This window comes from Callospermophilus lateralis, chromosome 15 (genome assembly GCF_048772815.1).
Source record: "Callospermophilus lateralis isolate mCalLat2 chromosome 15, mCalLat2.hap1, whole genome shotgun sequence".
Classification (NCBI taxonomy): Eukaryota; Metazoa; Chordata; class Mammalia; order Rodentia; family Sciuridae; genus Callospermophilus; species Callospermophilus lateralis.
In genome coordinates, this window is record NC_135319.1 from 66,197,191 (window position 1) to 66,222,095 (window position 24,905).

General features: G+C 41.9%; 1 protein-coding gene across 1 annotated transcript in view; it reads left to right on the plus strand.

Annotated features, from left to right (window-relative positions):
- Nucleotides 1–553: 553 nt before the first annotated feature.
- Cnnm1 (cyclin and CBS domain divalent metal cation transport mediator 1) overlaps nt 554–24,905 on the plus strand; it is a 51,070-nt gene continuing 26,718 nt past the window's right edge. The window contains exons 1-2 of the mRNA XM_076834346.1: nt 554–2,129; nt 24,241–24,384. Coding sequence (XP_076690461.1) covers nt 554–2,129; nt 24,241–24,384 — 1,720 coding nt within the window. The remainder of the gene's footprint in view (nt 2,130–24,240; nt 24,385–24,905) is intronic.

The window sequence follows — 24,905 nt, forward strand, 5'->3', positions numbered from 1 at the left end:
AGGATGGATATTCGTATCTTAAAAAGGAATTAAACTTTAATAATTTGGACATTTTTACAATATCAAAGGTCAGCTGGAGTTGAGAACAAATCTTAAAAGTTTTCACAGATTCAAAAGTAGCTTGCTTCCAGGTTATCTTCTCACGAAAGAGACAAATTCAAGTGGCAGCAAGACAAGGGAGACAGTGGGAAAATTCCTGAGCCAATAGGGAAGTGGTGAGGCCGGCAGGGAATTACTGCCGGGTAGCAGTTCTAGGAGGGGTGTCTTACTGCTTGAGTAGAAGGCCACTCCAAGCCAAACCTTCCCCAGGCTGCAGCTCAGACATTACTAAAGTGTGTCCCGCTATGCAGGGTGCGGTGATGCTTGGCCACCTCCACCCTCCCGCGGAGATCCTCCTCCCTGGCGGATTCTGAACCCCCACAGCCTCCGGCCCACGCGCAAGGGCAGCACACGAGGTGACCTGCCTGGGGCCGGGTTCCCAGCTCCAGCTCCTCCTCCCTCCAGCTCTCGCTCGGCTTTCTGCAGTATCACGTGCAGCCTCGCCCGGTGCAGGATGGCGGCGGCCGCGGCAGCAGCAGCAGCAGCGGTGGGTGTCAGGCTCCGGGACTGCTGCAGCCGGGGCGCTGTACTCCTGCTTTTCTTTTCTCTGTCTCCAAGGCCCCCGGCCGCCGCCGCTTGGCTGCTTGGCCTGCGGCCTGAGGACACTGCTGGAGGCCGTGTGTCCCTGGAGGGGGGTACCCTGCGCGCTGCTGAAGGCACCAGCTTCCTCTTGCGAGTCTATTTCCAGCCTGGTGCCGCGACCCCTGCTGCGCCGGTGCCCGCACCCACCCTTTTTCCCGGGGAGAACGGCACGGGCGATTGGGCCCCACGGCTTGTGTTTATTGAGGAGCCCCCGAGCGGGAGCGGCGTGGCGCCCAGCGCAGTCCCCACGCGTCCCCCGGGACCGCAGCGCTGCCGCGAGCAGAGCGACTGGGCGTCAGATGTGGAGGTCTTGGGGCCCCTGCGCCCCGGGGGCGTGGCGGGCTCGGCCCTGGTCCAGGTGCGGGTGCGAGAGCTGCGCAAGGGCGAGGCAGAGCGGGGCGGCGCGGGCGGTGGCGGGAAGCTCTTCTCGCTGTGCGCCTGGGACGGGCGCGCTTGGCACCACCACGGCGCCGCCGGCGGCTTCCTGCTTCGCGTCCGCCCGCGGCTCTATGGCCCAGGTGGGGACCTGCTGCCGCCCGCTTGGCTGCGGGCGCTCGGGGCGCTCCTGCTGCTGGCCCTGTCCGCCCTGTTCAGCGGCCTGCGCCTGAGCCTGCTCTCGCTGGACCCGGTGGAGTTACGGGTGCTGCGGAACAGTGGCTCGGCCGCCGAGCAGGAGCAGGCGCGCCGCGTGCAGGCCGTGCGCGGCAGGGGGACCCATCTGCTCTGCACCCTGCTCCTGGGCCAAGCCGGAGCCAATGCCGCCCTGGCGGGTTGGCTGTATGCCTCGCTGCCGCCGGGCATCGGGGGGTCGGGGGAAGACTACAGCGAGGCGGGCATTCACTTCCCGTGGCTGCCCGCGCTGGTGTGCACTGGCGCGGTGTTCCTGGGGGCAGAGATCTGCCCCTACTCTGTGTGTTCGCGGCATGGGCTGGCCATCGCCTCGCACAGCGTGTGCCTGACCCGACTCCTGATGGCGGCCGCCTTCCCAGTGTGCTACCCGTTGGGCCGCCTGCTGGACTGGGCGCTGCGCCAGGAGATCAGCACCTTCTACACGCGGGAGAAACTGCTGGAAACGCTGCGGGCAGCGGACCCCTACAACGACCTGGTGAAAGAGGAACTCAACATCATCCAGGGCGCCCTGGAGTTGCGCACCAAGGTGGTGGAGGAGGTGTTGACCCCCCTCGGGGACTGTTTCATGCTGCGCTCGGACGCGGTGCTGGACTTTGCCACTGTCTCCGAGATACTTCGAAGCGGCTACACTCGCATCCCGGTGTACGAGGGCGACCAGCGCCACAATATTGTGGACATTCTATTTGTCAAGGACTTGGCCTTCGTGGACCCCGACGACTGCACCCCACTTCTCACTGTCACCCGCTTCTACAACAGGCCTCTGCACTGCGTCTTCAATGATACCCGGCTGGACACGGTGCTGGAGGAGTTTAAGAAGGGTGAGCAGTGATCTTCTCCTCCCCCTAATCCCTCTCCCCTTCAAAGGTATTGCACTTTCATAAAAATGAAGGGCTTCAGGTACTCAACGCTATCCCCAAACTCAAGGAAGGCCATACCTCATACTTCCCTGGCTGTTTGCATCTCACTTCTCCCAGCCTTCCTTGCAGCCCACTGAGCCCCAGATCTCATCCCCTCTACTAGGCTCACCAGGTGCACCATATTCTTCATTCTTTCCATTCCACCAGTATTTTTTCAGTGCCTACCAAATGCCAGATATTGTGTCCCCTGGAATTGGAGGTCACTGCATATTTTCCCACTCATAACAGGGGCACCTCTACAGGTTCCCATAGCAAACACCCTTTGCGTTAAACTCCCTTCAGCACTGGAAGCTCACCTAACTCCATTGCTGGACAGCTCCAGTTGCTGACAATGTCTTCCTTACACAGAGCAGAAATGTCTGCCTCCAAAGTCTTCTAGTTATATGGGGTAGAGTAAGCCTCAGGCACCTTAAACGTTCTTCCTCCATATTTAACTTAGCATCTACCATTTATTGGACCCAAACAATACTCGAGTTGGAATTAGATGTTGGCTAAAGCTGTTGAATTCTTGTACTTCTGGAAACTCCAGCCCCATAGTAGATCTGAATTGAGGAATTATTCGGCAGAAAGGAGACCTTAGAAACTTGCATATCCAAATGAGAGGGGTTTCCTTCAGCACAGCCACCATTCCTCCCTCACCTCTTTACCATAAGCTTGGTGTCAAACCAAGCTATATGACATGTTGATTCCATGCTGGGGTTTGTCTTTAGAAACTACCATCTGAGACTGAGTACCAGTTCACTCAAGAGAGGTCAGCCTGGATACTTGAGTCAGTCCCCTTGGGATTATGTTTGTCTGCCCCCCCTCCTCCCACCCCAGTTTACCAGATTGGGCCCAGAAGAGCCCCTGGTTGTTTTTGAAAATCAAATCTACCTGGAGGATTCACATTGAGAGCATTTAAGCCTATCTCACAGACCCTGAAAACAACTCCAGCTATGGTTTAACAACAGTTACATGGTTAGAATAAATTTAGAACCTTACAGAATAACTGTTTTGAAGGACACACTCATTTGTAATACTTACTAAAAATAAACAAACAAAAGTCAATCCCCTGACTTTAGAATCAGACTTCAAATGTAGCTTTCCCGTGGCTAGAAGATCTCTCATTTGATTGTATTTTTTATACATTTTTTTCTGTCAAAAATTCAACCTTATCATCACAGGTATATTCTCTAGGACTTTTGAGTATAAAGAAAAATCAGGGGTCTTCCTCCTGCCACAGTATTTTTAAGTTATGTTAAAAATCAAAACATATCCTAGGGAGGGGGAAAAAATCTAAAAGCTATTTTTAGTCTCAGATTTGGTGGGAGCCCTAGACTTTGTGTTGTTATTAGGAGAAGGGGAGGGAAATGTGAATATGGCAGCTATTTTAGCCCAGTCTGGGCTAATGCCTCCCTTTCTCCCATCTGTCTCCCTGAATCCTTGCAGTACTGGCTTCCACGGCACACTGTGGTCCATCCATCAGTTTGTAGAACTATGCTTACATTTTGTATTTCCTGCAGAAGTAGAGTCTTGAAACTGGGCATAACAGCTATGGAAAAAAATCTGTATTTATTTACTAGAGCTGCCATAACAAAATGCCACAGACTGGGTGACTTGAACAACAGAAATTTATTTTCTCACAGATCAGGGGTCTGGAAGTCCAAGACCAAGGTATCACTATGTTTGGTTTCTTCTGAGGCCTCTCTCCTTGGTTTGCAGACAGCTGGCCACCTTCTTACTTCTTGACTTGGTCTTTCCTCTGTATACTGCATCCTTGTTGTCTTCTTGTGTGTCTAAGTTTCCTCTTCTCACTAGTTTAGATTAGGATGCAATCTAATGGCCTCATTTTAACTTAACCACTGTGATAGGTAAGATAGTGGTTAAAGTACTGCCAGAAGACATTTTTTAATGCAGTTCTTTTTGAACCCCTTCATTCCTTCCGTTAGTACTAATTGAGCATCTATATGATTTTAGACAACAATGGAGACAAGACTGCCCTCAGTAAGTTAACAGTCTGTGGAACTTACAATGACAATAAGAACCATCTCTGTAAGCAGGAGTTATCTTATTAACCCTGCATCCCCGGTACCTGTATTTTAATAATCTGTTAAGAAAGGTTGACATTGATCTGAAATGAGTGGCTGTGCAGAACCTTCTGAATCTGGTGAAACAAGCTTGTTAGTGTCTGTTAGTACTCTATGGTTAGTGGATCAGTGTAGAGTAGCTGTCCATTAAGGTGAATACCAGGCCAAGGAAGATATTTCCACATCCTTTCAGAGCCTGACCTTGCCAGTTTCTTCAGTGTGGTCCATGAACCAGCATTAATCTCAATGAGAACTTATTAGAAATGCAGAACTTCATGCCCCACCCCAAAGCAATTGCATGAAAGTCTGCATTTTAACAAGCCCTCAGGTGGCTCATGTGTCTATTAAAATTTGAGAAGCATTCCATTCAGAGGACCTTTATTCATTGTGCTTGGTAGATCTATTTAGGATGGAAGACAAGGAATAATGAACCAAGTTGTGTCAGGCTCCAAGCTATATAATACAGTGGTCAATTTCTGTAAGAGTCTGTACCATAGATTAGGAGAGGAAAACCGAGTTGAACTGGTTTTCTTTGCCTTTAAAAATAACTTTTAAAGTAAGTCTTTAATAGCTCTTCCATTTTGCTTACTTCCTTGCATCTCAGTAACTTAAACACCTACACAAACCCCTTAGGAGGCAGAAGAGGAAAATGATTATATTAATAGGAACAACAGTTAACATTAATTGAAGGACCACTCTGCCAGGCACCATGCCAAGCCTTTTGCATACTCAGAACAACTCTCCTGGGTAGGTATTATTAACTCCATTTTACAGATGAAGAAACTAAAGCTCAGATCAATAATATGACTTGTTCAGCTTTCTGTAACTAATAACTGACTGGATTGTGATTGAGCGAGGTCTGTAAAGCCCCAGTGCCTGTTCTTTTTTCCTGACTACTTCAGTCTTATTCCTCCAATCTGGAATCCCTGCCACCCACAAGGTTCAGCTGACCTTGCCTCTGACTTGCTGACTATGGCTGATTCATCTTCAGTATTTGTGGGTTAGAAATATAGCTTTAATAATTACAACAATTGCTAGATGTGATGGCATACACCTGTAGTCCCCATAATTTGGGAGGCTGAGACATGAGGATCACAGATTCAAGATCAGTCTTGACAATTTAGCAAGACCCTGCCTCGGAAAATGGACCAGGGATGTAGCTTGGTGATAAAGCACCCTTGGGTTCAATCCTCAGTACCAAATAGTTTAATAATAATTACAGTAATTGCTAATATGCACATTGAACTTTACAAAATATTTCTATCTCCCTTTTCTTGTCTGATCCTTAAAATAGCAGATGACCCTAAGACCCAGAGGGTTATTTGGCCTGCCTGAGATAATCACCCAGCCTGTATATTTCAAGACCCAGATTCTAAACCAGATTACATTACTCCAAAGCTCTTTGCTCATATAGGATTTTCTCTACGTCTTATGAGTTGTAGGTCTTTAGAAATAGGGAAAAGGAAAATGGCCTTTCAAGTTGGGAACTATATTTCTCCCCCACGGGACTGTGAGTTCCTTGAGGGCAGAGAATGAATCTTTTTTTTTTTTTTAAAGAGAGAGTGAGAGAGGGAGAGAAAGAATTTTAATATTTATTTTTTAGTTATCAGCGGACACAACATCTTTGTTTGTATGTGGTGCTGAGGATCGAACCCGGGCCGCACGCATGCCAGGCGAGCGCGCTACCACTTGAGCCACATCCCCAGCCCGAGAGTGAATCTTATTTAGTTTGTGTTCTTAGGACAAGCACAGGGTTCACCATGGTGAGGGAATGCATTCATAAATATATTTCTTGAATAGCTAACTTCTATATTTCTGTTTGAGTGAGTAAACCCTAGATACAGAATAATTAGTTTTGTCTCGCTGACTACAGCAAATATCACCTCTTCTTCTCCCAAGGTTTCTATCTATGTTAGTGGTGTCATTGTCCCTTCAGTTCCCTGGGCTAGAAACCTCTCCTTCACTACCCACCCTCATCCTAATGATTGTCTTCATCTGCTGAAGCTGCCGTAACAAAATACCATGCACTGGGTGGCTTAACAACAGAAATGTATTTTCTCACAGTTTAAAGTCTAGAAGTTACAGATGGAGGTTCTAGACAAATCAGTTTCTGGTAAGGGCTTTTTTCCTGGCTTGCAAATGACTTTCTTCTCTCTGTATCCTCACATGGCCTTCCCTGAGGGCATATGCAGACAACAAGAGAGCCCTGATCTCTCTTCTTAGAAAGCCATCCATCCTATTGGATTAGGGCCAATTTATTACCTCATTTAACCTTGATTGCTTCCTTACAGGCTCCCCTGGGGGTTAGGGCTTCTACATTTGAATTCATTGGGAACCCAAGCTTTCACTCCATAATACTCACCAAAGTCCTGGCATTCAAATCATAGCAATTATCAGTATTGCATCCAACCTGTTTCTGGAACCTATACATAATTTAGTACACTATTTTCTCCACATGGGTTATTCAATAATTTTATTCAACAAATAGTTACTGGGTACCTCCTGTGTAAGCATAGAGGGAAAGACACTAGTGTGGTTCCTGTCTGTCTGGAGGTTTCATTCTAATACAAAAAGAAGTAATTAAACAAATGGGATGGTGAGTAAGAGCCTAAGCTTTAGTTGCAGTTTACCTGGATTGATACTGGCGTTGAACAAATTACTTAACTCTATGTGTATCTTGTTATCTGTAAAATGAAGATAGTAGTAGTATTTACTCATAAGATTGTTCATTAAGACTATTACATTAAAATGCATATTTAGTACCTGCCATCCTCTAAGTGCTAAGTAAATGTTAGCCATGATTATTAAATATAAATACAATTTTATTACTCATTTGTGCAAGTGCCTCCTAAGAAGTTATTCTTCTTCAAATCTTCATCTCCCTCAAATCCATCTTCTTCAGTACGACTAAAATAATCTCTCGTAATGACGTCCCCAGTTTAAAACCCTTGTGTAGCTTCCACCAACCACAGGATAAAGTTAAGCTGGGAATGGGGTTGGCGATGCCTTCATGATGTGCTCCTGTCCAGTGTAAGGCTCCGGAAACCCTCCATTCTGCAGCTGCACAGTGCTGTTTTCTTGTTTTTGTCCCTCTGTCAGGAACATGCTTTGCCTGACTAATCCATCCTTAGCCCCTCCTTTAACGCTCAGCTCAGGGAAACTTCTTTGTAGACCTCAATTTTGGCCAACCTCCTTGTTCAGTATATTTGTATCTATTACTGAACTAATAAGCTGTTCTATCAGTATGTTTACAAATGTCCCCGCCCCCATGTAATGAGCATCTGCAGTGCAAGCCTGTCCCATCTCTTTGTAGCTCTAGCCCCAGCACCTAATGAATATGACACTCAGTGAATTTTCAATAAATTATGAACAGCTAACTGAAGGAGTTAAACTGTAATAACTTGAAAGGGATCTTCAGAGCTCCAGTAAATGAATCATTTATTATCTCTAGTCCAATTGTTTTGGACTATGCAGCAGAACAAATCAAACTTTCAAACTTTAGATGTTTGAAGAAAAGTGCTGCATGTATTATTTTTCTGCCTCTTTAGGTACATTCATATATTGTAATAATTCTTTTTGTGTGTGTGTTCAAAGCATTGTGCTAAAGTTGGGCATATGAGACCCAAAAAAAAACTGCTCCCCTAGAGCAGGACTCATTTTTCTCCATGACTTCCAATGATATGGCAATTCAAAATCTTAATGTTTGAGCCTGTGGGTAAGACAGACCTGTACCTACACATTAAAACAAAAGAAATGTAAAATGCAGTGGGAATGTGGAGGACAGAGTAACTATGTTTAAGTGACATATTTTGCTTTTATAAAATTTTTATTGCAGTTTATAAGTTTCTATTCTTCATATAGAAAAGTTTTAAATATAGAACAGTAGATAAAAGAAGTAATAATCATACCACTATCATGAAATAATAACCCTTAATATTTGTTGTATTAAAAATATATTACATAGAACAACCACCTTAATCAAATTCTTAAAAAGAAAGTAAAAAGAAAACTCATGATCCTATCATCCTCCACAAATCGAATGTCCCATTCTAACCCCTGGAGTAATCATCCTGTACGTTAGGATTATTTTCACTACAGTTTCCTCAGGGTTGAGCTCTATAATTGGAGAAGCCTAAATTATAAAATGGAACCTTTGGGGACTTATTATACTTCTAAAATTTACTTTTTTAATAGATTATTTTTAGGAGAAACAGCCCTGTATAGACAACAGGGGAAAGGAATAGTCTGTTTTCTGAAGCCCAAGGAACTACAGAACTGGTAGGTAACTCAGATAACCTAGCTCTGCTGAGTTAGTATCATCCTCCTAAACTGAACACAGCTCAACCCACATGTGCGTGGTTGCTCTTTCCTGTAGACTAGCTGGCTGTAAAATGCCAATTGCAGTTTTCATATTCAGTCTTTGCTCATTTATTGATTCATTCAGATATTTTTAAACTCCACTTTGGACTAGGCACTAACCTGAGCCTGGGAATACAGTAGTCAGCCCGACAGACATTGGCCAGCCATTTTGGAGCTAAAAGGTACTCTCTTCCATGTTAGATCTTCCTGCAAGGGATCTGTTACCTAAAGTATATCAAACCAGCCAATAAGTGCTCCCGGCCCAGATGCACACTGTAACCTTTCCACCAAAGAATAATCTGGTTGAAAAAGTCAGTGTTTTATTGTATACTCCAAATTCTGATCGAACTATTTATCTTCTTTGTCACCCATAAAAGAAAATAAAAAGTTGTTTTTACTCAAAGTTACATTTCACTGGTAAAATTAGATGTAATATGCCTTAAGGTGTGTGAAACATTGCTAAGTAATTAGTAATATTTAGAATGAGATGTTTACCTTCTACACAGGAGGACAAACTGTAGACAAAGCATAGTCTCTCATATACAGGGAGAAAACAAAAGGAAACAAAAGATGAAAATAATTATACAAGATGGTAAAATTGTAAGTTTACTTCTCTTTAAAATTTTTTCATTATGATTGTTATAATGTTGTTATGTAATATCTTTTTATTTCTCCTCTCTAGCCTGGCAAAAGAAATGCTAGATAACAATAGAATCTGAGCAAATAGAAGGGGAACAAAAACCTCAGGGGGGGAAAATATGTAACTCAAGCTTCCTTATTTTTAGATTTAGCCTTCTTTTCAGGCGTACCAGCCTTCATTGCCAGACTTTCTTTTTATCTAATCTAAATCCTGCAATCTGTAGTTAAATTCTATTTTCTCTTTTTAGCATCTTTCCTGGGTTCCTTTTTATCTGAAGACTACTGTCACTCACCTTGTTTCCATGTTTTAACCCCCATGTGCATTTAGCTGTGTTTCTACCTTCCTTAAAGCATTTGGGTTTTTCTGGGGGAGGGTCTGGGAGTGTCCCTGCTTTCCTAAGCTGGTTTATCTCCAGGTTGGTGTTTAGGGACATCTGAACTTCCAATAAACAACTCTCAATGCTCTTTATTTTCTGTTGCATGCTCCTTTCCAATTTGAGAATCTTTTCCATTCTTCCTGTCCTCATTCATTCTCCCTTTCTTTCCTTCCTTCCTTTTTTCCTTCTTTCTGTATATTGACAGGTCAATATTCTATGTGAGGCCTGTGCTTGGCACTGGGGAGATAGTGTGGACCAGACAGATATCCTTCCTGCCTTCCTGGGGCTTGCAGTCTACGAGGGAGAGTGTCACTAACCAACAAACTGTGATACGTAGTTTGAAGAAAGTATATGGAGCTCTGAGAACATAATGGGGATACTGAACTGGTCTTGTGGGTGAGGGTTGATTCTCCCTCCCCAAGTCTGAATTCGAAAGGGTAGTGAGAAGGAGTTTGTCAGATCAGGAGCTCTCCAAAAGAGAGCAGACATGCAAAGGCTCTGAGGAAGGAAGGCCAGTGTGGGTGCCATGTTGGATTCCTGGGCTGTGGTATATCCATTAGGGATAGTCTTCTCCACCAACCAAACTTTCCTCTCCCCTCTGTGACCTTCTGGGCAGTTCAGTTCTGTAACATTACTGCACACCTAGTCTCTAGCAGACAGACAGGGATGTAAATATGGGAACATGAAGGGAGGAGAGGCCCTGGTGAAAAGGCTGATCCAAAGCAGCCTGGGGTACACACAAGGACAGCCAGAAAGGGGAAATCATTCCCTGGTTGACCTAGGATAACTTCTCTGAGGAAGTAGAATTTCAGTTTGGCCTTTAAAGGAGAGGGACCGTGATCAGCAATTATGAAGGGAAAGAGCGATCCAGCTGAGGCAGGAGTCTGAGCTGGAAAAATAAAGGCAGAGTGGAGCCGACACTATATTTGAATGCTGGTAAAGCAATTATCATAATGTTGCTTTTCTTCCAGCAAAATGTGGAACCAAGCAGAATGAAGTACTTTTCGAACATAATTTTTATTCCCTTCAAGTGCCAAAGCAGTATATTTTAACCATTTTTGGTAGTGCTATTTCTAAAATGTTTTATACCCATTCCTGCTTTCCTTTATAAAGGACCCTAAATATAACTTCCTCTTTTCTTAATGACACAGGATCATGGTCATGAGAATGTACTTATTTTATGCTGTATTGTAAAGCAGTTCTCTGTCCACTTTTTAACCTTTTCTGTCCTCTATCAGCTGTTCTGTCTGCATTTGCCTCGGGCAAATCCTTGCCTCACCATACTCTTTAGTGGCCACTTTGTCCATCTCACTTATGAGTTCTATTTTACTGAGAAACCAAGTAAGCATACACGTTGAGAATTATGTACCTGGTATACAGTAAGCTTCAATAAATGGTGATTGAATGAATGATTACTTCGGCTTTGATTGGGAGCATAAGGCATGAAGTTGAGGGAGGAACCTGGGACAGTTCCTTCTGGGACCAGATTCAAAGCGGTGCAGAGTCAGACCTCCAGATAATGGGTCGTTAGTCTGCTATTTTTGCAGTGTTGCTTAGCAAGCCAAATTGCCAACTGGCTTAGATTCTAGTGACTAACAACCATATTTTCATGCCCTAGTGATGTTGGTTACCATGGTTCTCTGGCTGACACAGTTGGCTTTTTTATAATTGCTTTTTAGTAGCTCAAGAATTTTTTTTTTTTTTTTTTTTTTTTTGGTGATAAAGGTGTAAATTACTCCATTTACGAAAAAGTAAAGTGAGACAGTGATGACAACGTGCCATTCTTTTTTTATTTTTAACCAGAGAAAGAGACAGTTTTGTTTTTCCAAGTCAGGGTGGATTGGTAGGATAATATTTTTGTGTTTCTCCTCCTGATTTGGTAGAAAATGGTCATATAGATTTAAAACACACACACACACACACACACCTAGAACTTGTTAGGTTAGCTTTATCTCATCTTATTCCAGAGGAGTTCTTCCATAAACACTGAGGCACTGTTAAAATTCTGATATATGATATTTCATACACACACAAAAAAAACCCACCCTATAAAGCCAAACTGTTTTTATAGCCTGGGACTATTTAGACTTATAAAAATGTAGAACTTTAGAACCAGAAAAGGAACTTTGGAAAGCATCTGGTCCCAATCTTTACTTCTAAGGAGGAGGAAACTGAGGCCCTGAAAAGACCAATAATCAAAACAGCAACAATTACCCCTCATAGTTACAAAGCCCTCACATTTTCAAATATCTTTTCAAAAGAGTAACTCATTTTGTACTCAGTGTGACTGCAAGAGCAGCATTTTCCACCCCACTTTGTATGTGAGACACCTGGGATCCAGACTCCAGTGTCCTGCCGGATGTTCATCTGTCGAGGAGATAGAATCAGCACCCTCATCTGTGACTCGCTGCTCCGGTCCATGGAGACACAGACACAGATGGAGAGTCCTGGAGGCCTGAGTTCTGGCCCCAGTCTCTCTGTTTCCTAGCTGTGTGATTAAGGCAGGACCCTCTGCCACAGAGGCTGTTTTTATTTCTTCTTGAAAGGAGAATCATGATACTACATTGAAAGTTCACTGTGAAGGGAAAGAGAATTCTGGTACAGCACTCTACCATTTGCCTTGTACCTCCCTGATCTAGTTAACTGAATTATAACTAGTTAGTCACGAGTATAATGAATCCTTTTTCTGATCTAACCCATGTAAAACTCACAATATATAAGAAGAAAATAAAATTGAGAGCTTGACTCTGGATAAGGCCCAGGAGACCACAATTGCATTGTGGCGGGTTCCTTATATTTCTTTTATCCTGTCATCAGTTAGAATAGGTTTCCTCTCCCATCTCTCTATCCTTCCTCAGATAGCTTTTAAGCTTAAAAAAATGACAATATAAATAAATATCATATCCTTACAAATAAAACCATTCAAAACTCTAAGCAGTCCACTAAAATAAAATATCAGTCTAAACATGGGAAAGGTTGGACCTGAAAGCATTGGAAAGTGGGACTCTGACTCCTTTTGCCCATTCAAAGCTCTTTTCATCACTGTAAACTCACTTGTGAGTGCTGGGCATTAGTCTGTATGTTTTCCGGTACACTCTGGGCATTTACAGAATATGTGCCCATTGCTCTTAAAAAATCAGATGAGCATACCTGAGATTTGGCTTGAAATGTGGAATCCCTATTACATTAGAACACGCACAGGCTGGGGCTGGGGTTGTGGCTCAGTGGTAGAGCGCTCACTTAGCATGTGTGAGGCCCTGGGTTCAATCCTCGGCACCACATAAAAATGAAATAAAGATATTGAGTCCACCTACAACTAAAAACTAAATATTTTTTAAAAATGAAAAAAGAATGACATAAAGGAAGAAATATTTATTTTGGTTCATGCTTTCAGAGATTTCAGACCATCATCCAGTGGCTCCACTGCAGTGACCTGTGATGAGCAGAGCATCCTGGCAGAGAGGGAAAATAGCTGCTCACTGCAAGGTGGCCAGGAAGCAGAGAAAGGGAGAAAGGGGCTGAGGACAAGATGTACCCTTCTAGGGCATGGCTTCAGTGACCTACTTTCTGCAACTAGATCTCATCTCCTAAAGTTTCCACCACTTCTCAATAATATCATCACATTTTTAATCTATCCCTGGGTTAATCCATTGATGACATCAGAGTCCTTGAGCTCCAGTTACTTTCCAGGAATTCCACCTCTGAACATTGCTGCCTTGGGAACCAAGTCTTCAACACATGAGCCCTTGGAGAACATTCCAGATCTAAATCATAATACCTACCCTTCATACAGTATTCCTGAACTCCATTAGCTATAGTTCCATTCTTCTGGTTATTCAGGTCAAAACTTCTCTTTTCTATTTCACCCCCTATCCAGCCCTTCGTATAGGCTCTGCTTTTAAACATGACTAGAGAATCTGACATCTCTCCATTGCCCCTGCAGCCATCTCAGTCCAAGTCACCAGTTACCTCATTTTTGGATTATTGCCAGAGCTATATCTATCAGGTCTCTCTCCTTCCTCCTCTGCCTACATTGTGTTTATTTTTAACACAAAAGCTAAAGAGTTTCTTTTAAAACATAAGTCAGACCATGTCACTTTTTTTTGCAAAGAAAAATAAAAACACAAAGTCCACAGTGGATTTTTCTGACATGATAAAAACCAACACCTTTACAAAGGCCTCTCAGGCTCAGTTACACCTACACCTGCCCATCCTTCTTGACCTTGATACCTACCACTGTCCTTTCCCACTCCTTGCCCTTCCATAAACACATCAGTTACACTCTGAACTCAGGGACTTTGCATCTTGTACTACAAAGATATCAGCAACTTTAGATCTTTATTCAAACATCACCTTTTCTAGGAGTTTGTCCAGGTCTCCCATACACCCAAGATGATCTCATATACTCCTTCACTCTCTCTCTCATTGTTCTTCCCTGCTTTGCATTCCCCTTAGCACTGGGCTGTTTATCCTACATGTTTATCTGGTTTATAATCTGTCATCTCCACTTGCAAGAGTATTAGTTGCAGGAGAAAAATTATATTACCTACTGTGTTCATGGGTGCATTTTTAGTACCTAGAAGAGTATTGGGCATGTATTAAGCATCTGATAAATGCTTACTAAGAGAGTGAGAGAAGAAGAATTGGGAAAATGTAGAGATTTTTGCAAAATTGAAGCAAAAGAAAAGAAGATACAAGATGATCCTGTGTTCTGACTGGGGGCAAATAGAAGGTTGGTGGTGTCATTTACTGTAGTGAAGAGGAAGAAGAGTAGAGACAGTCTCGAACATCAGGTCCTAGTTGGTAAGTGATTTGGACAAGATAAGGGGACAGCTCAGGCAAATGTCTAAAATAGGATGAGAGTTCAAAATAGACACTGATGTTGAGTTAGAAATCTAGTTCTTAGGGGAATGGTGATGTTGAAATTCAAAATGATGGGCTCTGCTGAGAGCTTTAATCAAAAGAAAGAGAAGAATAGGGGATCAAGAGCTGGAGCAGAGGTTTTTACTGCAACATCTCATTGGAATCACCTAAAGTTTTGAACACCTCATACCAATGCCCCCACCAAGTATAGATCAATAAGATCAGATGATGGTTATTAATAGGTTAGAAAGCTCCCCAGGTGATTCTCAATGCAACAGCATTGAGAGTCACTAAGGTAGGGTCTTTAATATATATATTTATCTGTAAGTGAGGATAAAATAAAAGAATCCACAATGGAAAAAGAAAAGTAGCTATTATAAGGATAGGAAGAAAATTAAGAAGGTAGTCTAAGCCAGTTCATCTCAACCTCAAATTTGTATAAGAATCACTTGGAGATCTTTATGAAATGCAGATTCTGGTCCAGGGGGTTAGGTTAGGGCCTGAACTGATGCATCTCTCACAGCTCCCAGTAATGAGAATGCTTGTGGTCCAACCATGCTTTGAGTAGCAAGTGTTAAGAGCAATGCTTCTCAAACTTTAATGTGCATAAGACTCACCTAGAGAACTCAGTATTTCAGCCTGTCTGTGACCTCCTCACCCCCAAGATCCTGATTCAGTAGGTCAGAAATGGGGTCCCAGAACAAGTGCCCAGGTGATGTTCATGCTGCTGCTCCAAGGAACACGCTTGAAATGATAGCAAGTCACAAAATCCAAGGTAAGAAAAAAAAGGTACTTGTACTATCCACCAAACGAATCAAAGATGCTGCAGAGACACCAGGAAGAGCATAGCAAAGCCACTACACTTTATAAGGTGAAGGTCATAAGTGAGGCAGATACCATCAAACGATTTCTGCTTTCCTTAGTTCTCTATTTCTAGGCAATATGCCCTCCTTGCTTCTATATTTTACCTTGGAAACAATTACCTTACCAAAGTGCTGTAGCTATTTTTGAAAGAGAGGAATCAAATCAATTATTTGATTTTTTTCCCAAGGCATAAGAAATATGCCAACAGGGTCCTTGAGAGCTCTCTGTGAGATATACCTAACCCATCTAGAGCACATGAGGCTATATTTATTAAAGAGCCTTGAAGGATATTTCAATTTGTCCAAATACAATTTTAAATACAGTGTGATGTTGCTGTCACTGCCTGATTTTCTGTATCTTTAAAACAGGCTTTCCAACCTCAGCAGTATTAACATCTGGGCCTGGACAAGTTCTTGTTGGGATAGAGGGAGGCTATAATTTTAGGATGTTTAAGCTCAACCCTGGTTTCTTCCAACTAAACACTAGCCCCAAGTTGTGACAACCAAAATTGTCTACAGACATTGCCAAATGTTTCCTGGAGGGGTAAAATCACCCCCAGTTGAGAACTACTCTTTAAAAGCAATAATAAAATGTAGTCACCCTTGGGCTGGGGTTGTAGCTCAATGGTAGAGTGCTTCCCTAGCATGTGTGAGGCACTGGCTTCAATTCTCAGCACTGCATTTACATAAATAAAAAATAAAGGTCCATCAATAATTTTTAAAAAATATTTTTAAGAATGTAATCACCCTTCTAAGAAATCTAATTTTAGATAGGTTGATGCTAGATGGAGCTGTGACAGAACTTTACATAGACAGTTACCAGTAACCAGTACTAAGATTCTGTGGTAACAGGAAAAAAAAAAAAAAAGAGTTTACCTTTTAGCAGTGGGAAATTGAGAAATGTGGCCAACCTCAGACACTCCAAAGCCTAATAGTGCAGTACTGCAGTGCAGTACCTCAAGCCTATCTCAAAGGTGCTTGGTATAAAAGTCACAAGAGACCCCTTCCAAAGCCCAGCTTTAATATCAACTACTTTCTGCCCATGTCTACAAAAATACCATAACCACCCACATCATTTGGGAGAAAGCATTTAATCACTTTGCTGTGATAGCTATCCTTTTTTCTTTAAGTTTCTTTTCTGTCTTTTTGTGAATATTTAACATCCTGTGAGCCTTAACCAGTGCACCTGAGGGGCTAGGATTTACTAGACATCTCAGTACTTATTTCCCTTTCTCATAGATCATAAGACAAATAACTAGAATGACATGAAGCTTACTCATAAGCCAGTGGTTTTTAAACTTTAGCCTGCATCAAAACTAGCTGTAAAGCTTATTAAACCACAAATCACTGGGCTGCACCCCCAGAGACTCTGATTCACTAGGCCTCGGATGGGGCCTGGGAATTTTCATTTCTAGCTAGTTCTTCAGTGATGCTATTGCTGCTGGTCCAAGGACCACACTTTGAGAACCATTTCCATAAACCAAAATAATTGTTCTCAACTTTGACTATATATCAGAATCACTTGGGGGAAATTTTTAAACCACTCACGCCATGACCCCATTCCAAACCAATGAAATAGGAACTTCTGAGTGTGGGATTCAGTCAGTAAAATGTATGTAAAGCTACACACATGATCCTAATGTACAGCCAGCATTGAGAACCACTGAGCTACATGAAATACATTCCAAAGCATTTGGAGTGCAGAGTCTTACCAGATGGTGCTATTTAATAGAGGAAAGATGGATCAACGTAAGTATCGCTTAATCCTTGAGAGGTATGACTCAGACCCCTGATGATTCCTTGAGGATTACTTCTCCAGTTCCAACTGAAACCATCCTAACTCTATATTCTAAGCAAGGTTCAAGCCATAGGTGCATATTCTCCACTTTGTGTCTCATTAGGATGTGGGCAGCATTGAATTATAAATTAGAGAGTGGGAGGAAGTAGTCAAGGCTTGAGGGAAGCAAACTCTCAAGGAGGGTTAAGGAGTCAATAGCTGCTAGAAATCAGGAAAAGACAGCTGTCAGCAAGCCAAGCCATCAGGACAGGGCTGGGCTTCTGTGGAGGCTGGATAGTAGGAGCATGTCAGGGATTCCAACTAGATGTCAGAGAGTCTGTAGTTGCTAGTTTAGAACTGGGACACGGGTGATCCCAGAGGAAATGGTGCTTTTTACAACTCAGAGACAGATGTAGCCTTCATTTTTAGGAAATGCCTTGTCATAAAATCCACTGTTTACCTTTCAACTCAGCCCAATGTTTCTCATCTATTGGTGTTTGGTGCCACAGTAGTATGCTCAAGGGACATATAAAAATGCCCATGAAAAATGCATTCAAGAAGTTTCTATCCAAATAATTATTTCTTGCCTCTGGTCTATCTTAGTGAGATCATAAGGTCCATGGACTTAGCAGTCTTGACTATTTTAGAACTGGAAAGGTTAATTCTGCCAGGGTCCCGTTGCTCTGGACTTGGCTGATGGTGTGCAGAGCAAACCACTTCTCTTAGGTTACTGCTCCATATGTGCAACTTAGGGTGGCTCTGCTGTTCTGCACATGTCATCTTTCTCCCAGAGATGGGCCAAAAGGAACATCCCCCCTCAAGGAAAATGGCCCCCACATGAGAGAGGACCATTTAAGTTGAAAAAGAAGTTAACTTGTTTAAGAATATGCATAAGACGCATGTGTCTCAGTAGATTCTAGAGCAAGCTGGGGGCCTGGGAATTATTTCTAATTCACACGATGAGGGATACAGGAAGTTCTCAAGAACATCCTCTCACAAATTCCATGACTCTTCCTCTGTACTCTGTATAAAGCCTCCTGGAAAATTGTGAAGTTCTATATTAATGGTAATGATATTCATCAATATTGGCCTAAAATGTTCACTTGTCTAGAAAGTTGGAGGAAAACAAATTAATGGAATAATATGGAGGCATTTCAAAATTTATGATAGTCCACAAAGGGATGGCTCAACAGGAAAGACCACAGTTCCCATTCGCAGAATCTCATAGGAAGGCAGAAGAGGGAAATAGCTGAAACTTAAGCCACTCACTCAAGTATGCCATTAGGAACTAAGCACCACACTCATCCATGGGAGGGGAAAGAATGCGGGTTAGAAACCAGCATTGACAGGTGGCTTTAATGCAGGCTAAAGTTTGAAAATCAGAAAAAGATAGAAACACTGGGGAAATTAGAGCCCCTACTGCTCCAAATTTGCCCCAGATTGTGAATCTTAAATGCTGCATTCCTGAGAACTGATGAGACCTCTAATAAAAGATAGGAAACTCCTATGCTCAGCCTTACAGCTGTTTGTCCTCAAATTCCCCCCTCCCCTCTGTGGCCAAGCCCTCTTCCCTGTACATCACTTCCACCTCCACAGAAAAGGAAAACATGTGCCCCCTCCCCCATTTATGGTCTCCCAATGGCCTAATCTGTGTCCCCTTTTGGTCCCCACATACTAGAACACAAAACAATGATGTATGCTCTCAAGCAATATTTTATACTATACTATTATCCCTAATCAAACCAGATCTGCTCTTTCATTTCAACCTGTTCCCCTTATGAAGCAGTCCCATAGCTCCCTACAGACTCTGAAGGGAACTGTAAAGACTAATTGTAAATTATGAAATGTTTCTAAGTAGATTACATAGTCATGTTGTCTTGAATATCATATAAATAGGTCCTAAAACTCACACCATAAAATTTAACCTTTTAAAATGCATAATTTATGTTTTTAATCTATTCTTTTTTAATTGATTTTTTTAAAATGACAGCAGAATGCATTACAATTTTTATTACACATATACAGCACAATTTTTCATATCTCTGGTTGTATATTAAGTACGTTGGCACTAATTCATGTCTTCATACATGTACTTTGGATAATAATGTCTATCACATTCTACCATCCTTGCTATCCCCCTGCCTCCTCCCCTTCCCCTTCCACCCCTCTGCCCTGTCTAGGGTTTGTCTATTCCTCCCATGCTCCCCCTCCCTACCCCACTAAGAGTCAGATTCCTTATATCAGAGAAAACATTCAGCATTTGTTTTCTTGGGATTGGCTAACTTCACTTAGCATTATCTTCTCCAACTCCTTCTATTTACCTGCAAATGCCATGATTTTATTCTCTTTTATTGCTGAGTAAAATTCCATTGTGTATATATGCCACATTTTTTTATCCATTCATCTACTGAAGGGCCTCTAGGTTGGCTCCACAGTTTAGCTATTGTGAATTGTTCTGCTATAAACATTAATGTGACTGTGTCCCTGTAGTATGCTGATTTTAAGTCCTTTGGGTATAGACCCAGGAGAGAGATAGGATAGTTGGGTCAAATGGTGGTTCCATTCCCAGATTTCCAAGGAATCTCCATACTGCTTTCCATATTGGCTGCATCAATTTGCAGTCCCACCAGCAATGTATGAGTGTGCCTTTTTCCCCACATCCTCTCCAACACTTATTGTTGTCTTCATAATAGCTGACCTTCTGACTGGAGTGAAATGATATCTTAGAGTAGTTTTGATTTGCATTTAGTTGTGCAACCATCACTACTAGCTAATTCCAGACATTTCTTCACCTCCCAGAAAACCCTGAAATCATCAGCATCACTCCCTATTCCCTTCTTTCCCCAATTCCTGACAGCCACTAATCTACTTTCTTCCTTTGTAGATTTGCCTATTTTGGAAATTGCACATAAATTGAATCATATAACATGTGGCCTTTTGTGTCTGGCTTCCTTCACTTAGCATAATGTTTTCAAGGTTCACTTATGTTAAAATCTTACCTTATTCCTTTTTATGACCAGATAAAAGTCCACTGTGTTCCATTGTATGGCTACACCAAATTTCATTTATTTGGGAGCATTTGAGTTGCTTGCACTTTTTAAAATAGGAATAATGCTGCTCTAAAATATTTGTTTGATCCTGTCTTTCTTGCTGCATGCCCTACTACATGTGTTTGTGTGGACGTATGTTTCCATTCCTGTAGGAGTGGAATGGCTGAATCATATGGTACTTTTGAGTGTGACATTTTGAAAAACTACCAGAATATCACCAGCAATGACTGAGACTTTCAATTTTTTCACATGTTCCCCAACATTTGTCATTGGGTGTCTTTTTTATTATAGCCATCTTCATGGTATGAAGTGGTGTCTCATTCACATTTCAAATTGAATTTCCCTAATCATGATAATGTTAAGCATCTTCTCTAATTACATATCTTTCTTAGAGAAACATCATTTCAAATTATTTGTTAACTTTTTAATTGAGTTATTTTCTCCTGAGTTGTAGTATCTTTGTATAATCTGGATATAAGTTCTTTATCTATAAATATTTTCTTCTGTTCTATGAGTTTTTCATTCTTTTCACTTCCTTGATGGCATCCTTTGGGGTATAGACAAAAATTTTGGTGAAATCATATTTGTCTGTTTTATTTTTCCTTTCTTTGATTGTTCTTTTGATGTCCTATCTAAGAAACCCATGTTTACTCTATGGTCACAAAGCTTATTCCTGTGTTTTCTTCTGAGAGTTCTATAATTTTCACTTTTACGTGTCTGATCCATTTTGACATGATTTTTGTGTATGATTCCAGGTTCTATTCAACTTCATTCTTTTGCATGTGGCTATTCAGTTACCAGCTATTTATTATTGAGTTCATGGTGTTAAGTATCCCTTCATTTGCATGGACCAGTTGTATATTTTCCTGAAGAAATATCATTTTGAATACTTGGTCACATATATTTTGTGAGAGTCAGGACAAGGTCTTGCTATGTTTCCCAGGCTGGTCTCAATCTCCTGAGCTCAAGTGATCCTTCCACCTTAGCCTCCCAAGTAGCTGGGACTACAGGTACCTGTCATCATGCCTGGCCCTTTGCTGACTTTTTTATGATAACATACCAGGTACTATTCTTGATTCTGGGAAAACAGATAAATAATTCATAGCTGTTGCTCTTCTTAGATCTAACCCTTGTGGTGTGGGGAATTAAATAGAAATAGCAAATAACATGATGAAACAGTGTGTGTATGATTCTGGCCCTGTGCTTGGCCCCTAGAGTGTGTATAGTAAATGGTGCCTTCTCTGGTAATAGTGTTATTAATGGCCATTATTATTATAAATTTTAATCCTGAAGTATGCACGAAGTGTTGTGGAGGAAGGGGTGACTGACTTTTCCATGTCTTCAGATTGTGTCACTCACAAACACTTCTGGGGCCCAGGAAGAGGAGGGTTGCAGGGCATTTGAGAGAGGATGGACCTCAGGTGTGTGTATCTTGTAAGCAGTTGGTTTTCTTGCCCTGGTTGAGTGTCATATCAGAACTTGGCTATGTGATTGTTGATTTCTGTCCCACTCTGTACCTAGGAAGGGACATCCACCTCTATTTGTTCATAGCTCTGTACAGATTTTGAAGGGAATTGTAAAGGCTAATTGTAAATTATGAAATGTTTCTAAATAGATTACATAAGTATGTTGTCTTGTCTTGAATATCATATAAATCGGTCCTAAAAATCTCTATTCCTTGATGACTGACCTCATAAATTATAGAGCAAAGGTGACTTTTTCATGTAAAAATTATAGCACTCTTTGTAAAATAGCAAAAGGTATTAATTTATATAATTCTATCATATGACTCAATCATTACTAATAGTGGAAAGTATTACTAGATTGCATTTGGGCTCCACATTCCAAAAATAACCCATTATAATTTGGGGGGGGGGGGAGGTGCTGGGGATTGAACCTAGGGCCTTGTGCTTGTGAGGCAAGCACTCTAACAACTGAGCTACATCCCCAGCCCAAAAAGATGATTTTAAGAAATAGTTTTTCTACCATATTGGTCATTTGTTTTGTCATCTTCTAGCACATGTTAGCAAAGAAGTGAGAACAGGTGCCATAAGTTTAAGAAAAATGTGTTGGAGATTTTTTAAGAAACCTTAAACCACACACATTCTAAAAATTAACATAATTTAATTTAAGCTACAAAACACTTTAGTCTGGTTGGGTAGGATGCAGTTGTTTTAAAGGATAATTTTAGAACTGCTGATGCAGGGCTTAGATCTTAATTTAAACACATAGTATTCTGTCAAAAAAAAAATGAAGGTTTTGCTACACATGGTGGTGCATACCTGTAATCCCAGTGGCTCAGGAGGCTGAAGCAGGAGGATTTCAAGTTCAAGACCAGCCTCAGCAACTTAGTAAGGCCCTAGTCAACTTAGGGAGACCCTGTCTCAAAATAAAAAAATAAAAAGGGCTAGAGACGTGGCTCAATGATTAAGGGCTCCTGGGTTCAATCTCTGGTACAAAAATTAATGTATCTGATTTTTATGTCATTTATCTACCAGCTATGGATTTTCATTCAGTTGTCATCTTAGTTCAGTCCATCAGGCATGTATCAGCTGCCAGATACACGGAAAGATCACACCCTGTTCAAGGGTGTGATTCCTTGTCCTGAAGGAGCTCATGATTTGTAGGAGAGACAGTGGCCAGTGTAGGACACATACATTGCTAGTTACAAGAAGCAGTAAATTTTGATACCTGCTCTCATGAAGTTATCAAAGGCTTAGAAGCACAAAGCAAGCAATGGTTGGTCCAGATTCCGAATGGGGCCAATCTGGAAGCGTTTTCCCAAAGAGCTGGCATGTGATCTGGAGCCTGAAGAGCCAGCAGAGATAGGGTCCAGGAAGGCCACCGTGTGAGCACAGAGAAGGTATGCAGGGGAAACTGAGGAAGGAATGTAGTAGGGCATGCAGCAAGAAGGACAGGATCAAACCAGTGTGCAGCTTCAAATTGTCTAACTAATGAGTTTGGACTTGATTCTGTACCACTAGGGAGCCATGGAGGATTTTTGTGTAGGACTATGGCATGACCAGTATAGAAGGAGGTCAAAGATTAAGTTGAAGGTGGGGGAAAGAATTAAAGACCATTGTTAGATGATGAAAATATCATCTTTCCAATTTTATTTCATTTAAAAATCCCAAGGAGTGGCTATGTGTTTCAATTTTAATAGTTAATTTTGCATCTGTCAAACTGACTACTTCTCTACTCTTGTACTTTTAACAGCAAGAGCTGATAAAGGATGAACTTCCTTTTTTATTTTTATTTTTTTGCAAGAATAACATCTGAGTCAGTACGCCAGATTTTCTCCTTAAATATCTCATAGCCAAGAGAAAGAACCAGCACTCAGTTTTACATTTTAGGAACAGGACAAGGAAATGGGTCTATATTACAGAAGAAAGTAGAATTGACATGAAGCAGGACAGTTAGATAAGACTTCAGTCTCTAGGCTAGGACTGAAATCAGTTACTAGATTTGCACTCCAGCTGTGCCTCTCATCAGCTGTGCAACCTTAGGCATGTTACTTAAGCAATCCGTGCCTCAGTTCTTTCATCTGTAAGATACGGGTAACAGTAGTTATCCTCAGGCATTGTTATGAGGATTAAAAAAAATTGACATATGGAAAGTGCTCCAAACAGTGCCTGGACCATAATAAGAGCTCAATAAATGTAAAGAGTTGTTATTTCATTGCTAGCTAATAAAAATGAATTGTCTGGCCATGACACATTAGTATTTACAAAACCCTTTCACATACCCACTAGGTCTGGAATTGCCTAGCAAAGCATGTCTCAGAACATGCCCCTATCTTTAAGCAACACACAAAGTGTATATTTCTTTAAAAAGTATGAGGTTTGCATAAAAAAGCTTGTACATATAAAAGCTTGTACACAAATTTTATATTTTAAGGAAGTCCAAGGATGAGTTCAGTCCTCGAATTCTTCAGGCAGCAACTTGGCATCATTTTCTTATGAGGAAAATTCTCTGAAAATGTCCTGGAAACTGAACTATGATTTCATTTGTTCTCCAGGAAAATCTCACCTGGCCATTGTCCAGCGGGTGAATAACGAGGGAGAAGGGGACCCTTTTTATGAGGTGATGGGCATCGTCACACTGGAGGACATCATAGAGGAGATCATCAAGTCAGAGATCCTGGATGAAACTGACCTCTACAGTAAGTTCAGGGCCTCGGCTGTCTCTCTGAGGTCATCTTATTTTCCTCACAATTAGCTTGACGTGTACAGTGTAAAAATGTCAGGGCAAGCCCTATGCACTGATGTGTGACAGCCACCTCTGCCTGGTGCTGGCACAGCAAGATGCCATGGCCTGAATCAACCTGAGTCACTGGGCATGTGCTAGCAAAGTGTGAATCAGGAGACACAGGAACTAAGCCTAGACTAGGGAAAGGAGACCTCCCAGCCTTTGGATGAAAAAGAGACATGGTGTACACTTCAGGGTGGCTGGAACCTTTCTGTCCTTCCCCGTGTTGTTCCTGAATTGCCTTTTTGTACACTTGGAGGCAGATCCCAGGACCCCTTGGAGTTCCACTTACACCAGACCACCAGTGGGACTGCAGGGGGACTGTCGTGGCATTGCCCTCTCCACACCTAAGCCAAAAGCTTAAATTGTCCCTTCTTGGATGCTGCTCTCCTCCCCTACCCCTTTTGACATCACCACCCTGGGTTCCTCATTGTC